At 40.6% G+C, this 7957-nt stretch overlaps 1 protein-coding gene across 1 annotated transcript in view; it reads left to right on the plus strand.

Annotated features, from left to right (window-relative positions):
* Pik3cb (phosphatidylinositol-4,5-bisphosphate 3-kinase catalytic subunit beta) overlaps nt 1-7957 on the plus strand; it is a 108700-nt gene that overhangs the window by 51739 nt on the left and 49004 nt on the right. The window contains exons 6-8 of the mRNA XM_005367822.3: nt 373-552; nt 6158-6328; nt 7654-7731. Of these exons, the coding sequence (XP_005367879.1) occupies nt 373-552; nt 6158-6328; nt 7654-7731 (429 nt within the window). The remainder of the gene's footprint in view (nt 1-372; nt 553-6157; nt 6329-7653; nt 7732-7957) is intronic.

The following is a 7957-nucleotide window of genomic DNA, read 5'->3' on the forward strand; positions in this document are numbered from 1 at the left end:
TTTTAAATGACTACTGTATTTCTCAAAAGCACGAACTTAGTATACAGATTGAAAGTATCCAGGCTGGCCCCTAACTCCTGATCCCCTGGCTCCATCTTCCAAGTGCTGAGATTATAGAAGAATGCCACCATACAAGCAACTTTAGCTAAATATTGAATTTACCTTGTGAGTCGTGACACTCAGAATATGGGAACATGGTTTACAAATTATCTTGAAAACAATTTATATGTGTACATGTTTAGTATGGAGAACAGTTTACTGGACTGTATGCACAAACATTATCATTGTGCATGCTGTTGCACTCTTTGAGCATAATTGAAATTTCTAGCCAAGCATAAGATGTATTACATTTTCTGCCTTCTCTCTTTTTAGGATGTATTTAGTTTTCAAGTGTCTCCCAATTTAACTCCTATAAAAATAAATGAATTGGCAATCCAGAAACGCTTGACTATTCATGGAAAGGAAGATGAAGTTAGCCCCTATGACTGTGTGTTACAAGTCAGCGGGAGAGTGGAGTATGTATTTGGAGAATACCCACTAATTCAGTTCCAGGTATGTATGTTGACTGACTAGAACAGTGTACATGTGCCTCTAACTTACTCATCTTTAAGGAAGTGTATGCAGCAGACTGAATGTTTGGATCCTACAGAAGGCTTTGCAGAAATATATATTAAACATCTATTGCTTGGCCCTACCCCTAGGAAATCATTACTAAAATTTGGGCAAGTGTTTGTGTTTTTAACCTGGTATGTTTGATTTGAACACAGTGATTGTCCAAGTGAATGTGTGTCTGTGTGTTTGCATTCTGCTTGTGGATTATTTCTGTGCTTAACATTTTCCTGTAGCATTATGAATTCCTAACACAGTTTGTTATATATAGCTGCTTGCTATTCCTTTATGCAAACATGTTGTAGTAGGCCGCTTGTTTGTTTCCTGGCCACCCAGACTCCCGAAATAACCACACAGAAACTGTATTAATTAAATCACTGCTTGGCCCATTAGCTCTAGCTTCTTATTAGCTAACTCTTAAATATTAATTTAACCCATTTCTATTAATCTGTGCATCACCACGAGGTCATGGCTTACCAGCAAAGTTTCAGCGCATCTATCTCTAGCAGTGGCTCCATGGCTTCTCTTTGACTTCACCTCCTTTCTCCCAGCGTTCAGTTTAGTTTTCCCCACCTAACTCTGTTCTACCCTATCAGGCCAAGCCAGTTTTTTTAAATTCATAAATAGTAATCACAGTATGCAGAGGGGAATCCCACATCACAAACATACGATTTAAGTGTTATATTCTGGAGGAAGTAAAAGAACCTACTTGTTAAATAGATATTTATTTGTAGGCAATTCATAGAAAAAGTAAAAGGTTTTTTTTTTTTGTTTGTTTTTGTTTTTAAAAAAAGATAGTTCAGCAGGTAGAGGTGGTTTCTGAGCCATACTGAGACCCGAGTTTGGTCCCAGGAAGTCATGTAAAGGTAGAAAGAGAACCAATTTCTCAGAGTTGTCCTCTGACCTCCATATGAGAGCCATGATGTGCAAACATGCACACAGAATAATAATAGATTTTAAAAAGAAAAGATTCTTTTAGTTTTTTGTTGTTGTTGTTGAGGACTGAACCCAGGGCCCTCTGAATGTTGAACATGTGCTTTGCCATTGTCTGCATTCCAGTTCATTGTTATTTTCATATTTCTTAACCCTTTGTCCTTTTTTATAACCTCCACATGTAGAAAGAATCATGCAAGCATTAGTTTCTAATTGGCCTTCCATACATATATTTTTTTTCACTAAATTTTTTGAGTATATGTTGTCTGCAGTGGCCAGCAAGATAACGAGATGGTTCTGTGGGTAAAAGGTGTTTGCTTCCAAACCTGATAACTTGAGTTTGATCCCTGGGACACACATGGTGGAAGTGGAAATTGTTCTCTGACCTCTATGTTTGTATTATGTGGCATACATCTCCCTCTGTTCATAAGTAAATGAATGAAAAACAAACCTGAAGTGTGATCCTAATTAGACTTATCAATAAAAAACAGGAGTCAGATATCGGGGTAAAACCTGGAAGATCAGAGAACCAGGGGCAGCTGCCAGTTGCTTCCTTCTCCTCTCATTCCTCAGTTCAAAAGGCTGAGATCCTGTTTACACCCCACCTTATCACTTTCTGCCTCCACCTCTGTGTGCTGGGATTAAAAGGGATTAAAGGCATGAGCTACCAGTGCCTGTCTTCTGTGGTTAAATAGTAACCAGCTCCATCCTCTGATCTCCAGGCAAGCTGTATTTGTCAGAACACAAACAAAATATCCCACACTTCCTTCTTTTTGTCTAAATAAAGAAACGAAGGTTTTAACTAACTTAAAAACTATATGCAATGTGTAATAACTATATATAATTATATACAGGCAATAATCACATTAACAATGTCTAAACCATATGCATTTGAAAAATTCAGAGTAAATATTCTATTATCTATCCTATCTTGGTGAACCCAGTGTTGTGCTAATTCACTTTCTATCCTAACTTGTATTACCAACCCAAAAGCTATCTTTTTATGTCTCTCAGCCCTATATATTTTACACCTCTTTTGTGAGTTTCTTTTCTGAATTTGTTAATAAGGAAAACTATAACTGTCTAGTCTTCAACTCCATCAGAGACGCAAGAAGAAAACATTATTATTCAAGTAAGTAGGAAGTATAAATAAGCAACTTCTAAAAAAATGTAAGAAATATCAGAAACATTTGGCTGCCTAGGTAGTCATGCAAGGTTCCTCTCTAATGTTGGGGCATCCTTTTGCAGCCTACAGGCCTAGAATATCTGACAGACTTACTTGTGAAGTAAGATTTTTGAAGGACTGTTCTATTTTGTCTTGGCAAAGTTTGGCAATCACTTTCTTTTCTGTCCTGCTTATCCAATTTGGATAGCACACTGTCAGCAATTGAGGCAAGGGCAGTTTCTTACCCAGCGGCCAACTTTTGCCGTAAAGACAGTAAACTCCATTTGGAGTTTCTTCAGTGCCCATCATCTTTTCCAAAGTAGATTGGTGCTGCCAGGAGCAGATATGTCTCAATGTCATTAAAAAAAAAAACCTTATATAATTTGGGGGAGGAGTGAGACAGGGTTTCTCCTTAGCTTTGAAGCCTATCCTGATATTAGCTCTTGCAGATCAGGCTGGCCTTGAACTCACAGAGATCCACCTGCCTTTGCCTCTACAGTGCTGGGATTTAAGGTATGCGCCACCACTTTCTGGCTAAGAACTTTATATTATTAACATATCTTAAGTGCCATAGTCTGTAGATCTCTGAAATGTTTGAAGACTGCCTTTTTACCTAAAATATATCATTTTGACCTTGAAAATATATCTAACATGACTACAAGTTTGATCATAATAGGTGACTATTAACCTGCATTTCTTTATTATCCTAAATAGTTTGTAATAATAGCTTTCAAGGATTAGAAAAATATATTACATTGTTAAATTAACTGTATAGATACAATACCTTGAACAAGAGTAGATTTGTATGTACAGTGTGTTCTAACAAAAATAACCTCAAATTTGCATCAATATAAAAAAATACATTAAACAAGAGTGGAAACATATCCCAGTATAACAAAGATAACCTCAATTTTGTATCAATATACAAAAATCCATACCAATGTAAAATATTTAAGACTAGTAGTTGCTTTTTTGGTTAAAAATAGATTCAATAATCTACCATTTTATCCTAACACAAACCAGCTACCTCACTGCAAGAATTAAACTGCCTTAAGTTGTTTCTGGAGTCATGTGGAGTCCACCTAAGAGATATACAGCGCTTTTAAAATTGAGTGAGACTAGCTCTCACTGTGAATACCTGGCTGTCTTGTAACTTACTTTGTAGACTGTACCTTGTAACTACCTTGTAACTTACTTTGTAGGTCGATCTCCCAGAGATCTACCTGCCTCTGCCTTCTGAGTAGTGGGACTAAGGTCTGTGCCACCATGCCTGGATCAAGATTTTGTGGAAAGGATCCATTCTTGGCTTTGAACTTAAAGATACTTGTACTGATTTGGAAACTAAAAAGCGCTAAAAGAATAGTAATTGAGCAAGGGCCAAGTTAGAGGTCAGTAGTAGCCGTTTAAAGCTGAGGTTGTTTGTTTGACGTGGGGGGTGGGTAGTGTTGTTGCTGGTGTTTTTGAGACAAAGTCCCACTCTAGCCCTCAGGGAAGTAATCCTGCTTCAGGCTCCCAGTTGATGGACCATACAAGTGAGGGAGCTGACATGCCTTGCTTGTTTTATTCTGTTCTGTTTAAAGGGGTAAGGCAGGTGCCAAATATTAAGTGATATGTGTATGAAAAGAAAGATTTGAAGCCAGGTGTGGCAGTGCTGCTCATGTGCTCCCAGCAGCCGAGCGGCAGAGGCAAGAGGTTCTGTAGTCCACAACCAGCCCGGGCTACATGATACCTTGTCTCAAGCAAACAAAAAGAAAGCAGGGCTTGGGATTCACTTAACAGGTAACAGAATTTTATGCCCCCGTCAAGGTTCTGGTGTGGCCCCTCTTCAGGAGGGAGGCTAGGATACAGGCTGTGTGCACAGCTTTGGTGTAATAAGCGATTAAACTTTGGCTGATCAGGAGGAAGAAGGAAAGTGCTTGGTGAGCAACCTGGAAACTTCTCTTCCTCGTGTTCTGCTGTCTTGCAAGGCAATCTCCATCAGGCTAGCATAAAATACATTGGATTGTACACTGGATCTATAGTTTAGTCTTTTTTTTTTTTTTTTTGGTTTTTCGAGACAGGGTTTCTCTGTGGCTTTGGAGCCTGTCCTGGAACTAGCTCTGTAGACCAGGGAAGTTTAGTCTTTTGAACAATTCATGGTATAGATATATTTTTGTTTGGAATCTTTGGCAATAAGAATAGTTGCTGTCAGCCAGGCGGTGGTGATATACACCTTTAATCCAAGCACTCAGGAGGCAGAGACAGGAGGATCTCTGTGAGTTCCAAGACAGATAGGGTTGTTACACAAAGAAACCCTGTCTCAAAAAAAAAAAAAAAAAAAAACAGAGAAGGAGGGGGAGGGAGAGGAAGAAATAGTTTAGTACTGTCTAGAATTTAAGAAGAATTCTTTGTGGTGCTTGCTGGTTTTATGAAGCTAAAACAGTGCCTTAGGCTGAAATGATCAGAGGTCTTCTGAGTAAACTGCTGGCAATGCTCACCTAGAATCCTCTGCTGGGAAAGGGCATTTCAGAGATCACATATACCGTTCCTGGCTGACCGACTGAAGTGTGACCTGGGCAGCAGACAGAGCGGTTTATATTTGGGTTTATATTAGAAATGCAGGTGTCTGAGTTCCCCTTCTGATTCTATACACTGTGAAGTGGAACTTGGGCTCTTGGAGACTGTTAAGAAGAATAACAATAATATAGGTTCCTTGGTAATTAGGTGCTCAACTAACAATAGCTGTTTTATGTGAGGTTTGTCATTGGTTGTTTGATGCTGGCAATTGGACTGGGTTCCTTGCACCTGCTGGGCAGGTGATTTCAGGTCTCTATTGCTAATACTTGAGCTAACTTGCTGTTTTCCCAGGTTTGCCTCAAACTGTGATCCCTGTCTTTAGCTTCCCAGCAGTATACCACAAGGATGCATCACCATGCCAGTCACTGTGTTGAGATTTTATTGCATTTTCATTTATTTTGTGTGTATGTGTGTGCACCAGGGTGTGGTTGCGGAAATAAGGAACAACCTGTTGGAGTTGTTTCTCTCCTGACACCATGGAGGTCAGGCATAAACACAACTTTTTACCCAATGAGCCATCTCATTGGCTCCTATGTTGTAATATTTTTTAATTATTTTTATTTTAAGTGTATAGGTGTTTTGTCCATGTGCATAGATTGCACCATTTGTATTCAGTGCCCAGAGTCCAGAAGTGGGTGCAGGGTCCTTGTATCTGGAGGTACAGTTGTGAACCACTATCTGTGTGCTGGGAATCCAATTCAGGTCCTCTGGACAAGCTGCTAGTCACCTGAGCCATCTCCAGACTTCCTATGTTGTGATTTCAAATGATTATAATTTTGATACTGAATTGTGTAGCATACCTATAACGTAAATTTAGTATAGTGTTGTTCAGATGATTTTGTTGTTGTTGATTTACGTGTTTGCCTGAAAGCTGTGTCTCTTTTGCTACTGTAGTATATCCGGAACTGTGTGATGAATAGGACCCTGCCCCATTTCATCCTCGTGGAATGTTGCAAGATCAAGAAAATGTATGAGCAAGAAATGATTGCCATAGAGGCTGCCATCAACCGGAACTCATCTAACCTTCCTCTGCCTTTACCACCAAAGAAAACGCGAGTTATTTCTGTAAGATTCCTGTTTCAGCCTTTGGTAACCCCAAAGCCACATGATTTTCAGTCTGTGTGTTTGCTCTGTCAGACCGTTTCCTTTGCTCACTTCTCCTTCTGTGAAATCAACATCTTTCCCATAAGTTCATTGCCATTCATTCAAAAAGTAGCTTTCTTCTGCATGCCATTTGGTGCTCCCACACCAAAATAGTAGATTAGATTGTGCTTTATCAACATGAGCATTTGAACACCCAGTGTAGTTACGTTTTGTTTCTTTTTTTCAGTCTTGCTTATAGCTCTGTCCCCTGACTTGTGGCAAGCTTGCCTCAGCTGCCTGAGTGCAGTATATTTCATTCCATCAGCTTAACCTGTTAAAATGTTTTGGGGTGAGTGTGGGGTTGAAACAGTCTTTGACTGTGGATTCAGGCTGGCATTGAACTTATTATTTAGTTTAGGCCCATGGCAGTCCTCCTGCCTCAGATTCCTAGTGCTGGAGTTACAGATGGGAGCCGACACATCACCTTTTCACTCCCTTCTACCTCTCTCCCTCACTTCATTTCTTAGAAGTAACAGACATAAAAATCAAGCGCTAGTAGTTATAATGCTTAATTTGATATTTATGGTATCTTTGTGGGGATGGGGGGGATGGGGTTCAAGACAGGGCTTCTCAGTGTAACAGCCCTGCCTGTCCTAGAATTCACCGTAGACCAGGCTGGCCTCAAACTTAGAGCTCCACCTGCCTCTGGCTCTGGAGTGCTGAGATGAAAGGTGTGATCACCTCTCCCAGCAGTGTGTGGTTTTTAACTGTTAGGTCAGAGCTCTGTTTTCTTAAATTGCCCTGTGTGAGAGTTGAAAGACTTCCATGACTAAGTACTTTAGGGTACCATTGCTATAATGAAGCACTGTCACTAAAAGCAACGTGGGAAAGAAAGGGTTTATTTGTCTTACATATCCGAAGTCACACACAGTTCACTGGGAGAAGCCAAGGCAGGAACTCAAACAGGGCAGGAACCTGGAGGTGGGAGCTGCTGCAGAGGCCCATGGAGGGTTGCTGCTTACTGGCGTGCTTTCCATGGCTTGTTCAGCCTGCATTTCTCTACACTCCAGGACCACCAGCCCGGGGGTAGGACCACCCACAGTGGCCTGGGCCCTTCTCCATCCGTCTAGAAAATGCACTATAGGTTCTTACAGCCAGATCAGATCTACGGAAGCATTTTCTCAACTGAGGTTTCCTCCTCTCAGATGACTGGAGCTTGGGTTGACATATGACTAGCCACCACAGCTATGGTGTCATATTCATTTCTCTGACTTAACAGCCTCTGTGTGTGTTTTGTTCCTTTACAGCATGTCTGGGACAACAACAACCCTTTCCAAATTGTCTTGGTGAAAGGAAATAAGCTTAACACAGAAGAAACTGTGAAAGTGAGTACTTGTTAAGGTTGCATGGCCCTGTGCCCCACTTCTAATTGGTGAGCTCTCTGGTGTCATTCATACCCATCAACTGTGAAAGACAGAGTGTGGCAGCTTGTCATAAAACTATTAATATTCTCGCTGGGCGGTGGTGGCGCACGCCTTTAATCCCAGCACTCGGGAGGCAGAGGCAGGTGGATCTCTGTGAGTTCGAGGCCAGCCTGGTCTACCAAGGGAG

The sequence above is a fragment of the Microtus ochrogaster genome, unplaced genomic scaffold, assembly GCF_000317375.1.
Source record: "Microtus ochrogaster isolate Prairie Vole_2 unplaced genomic scaffold, MicOch1.0 UNK24, whole genome shotgun sequence".
Classification (NCBI taxonomy): domain Eukaryota; kingdom Metazoa; phylum Chordata; class Mammalia; order Rodentia; family Cricetidae; genus Microtus; species Microtus ochrogaster.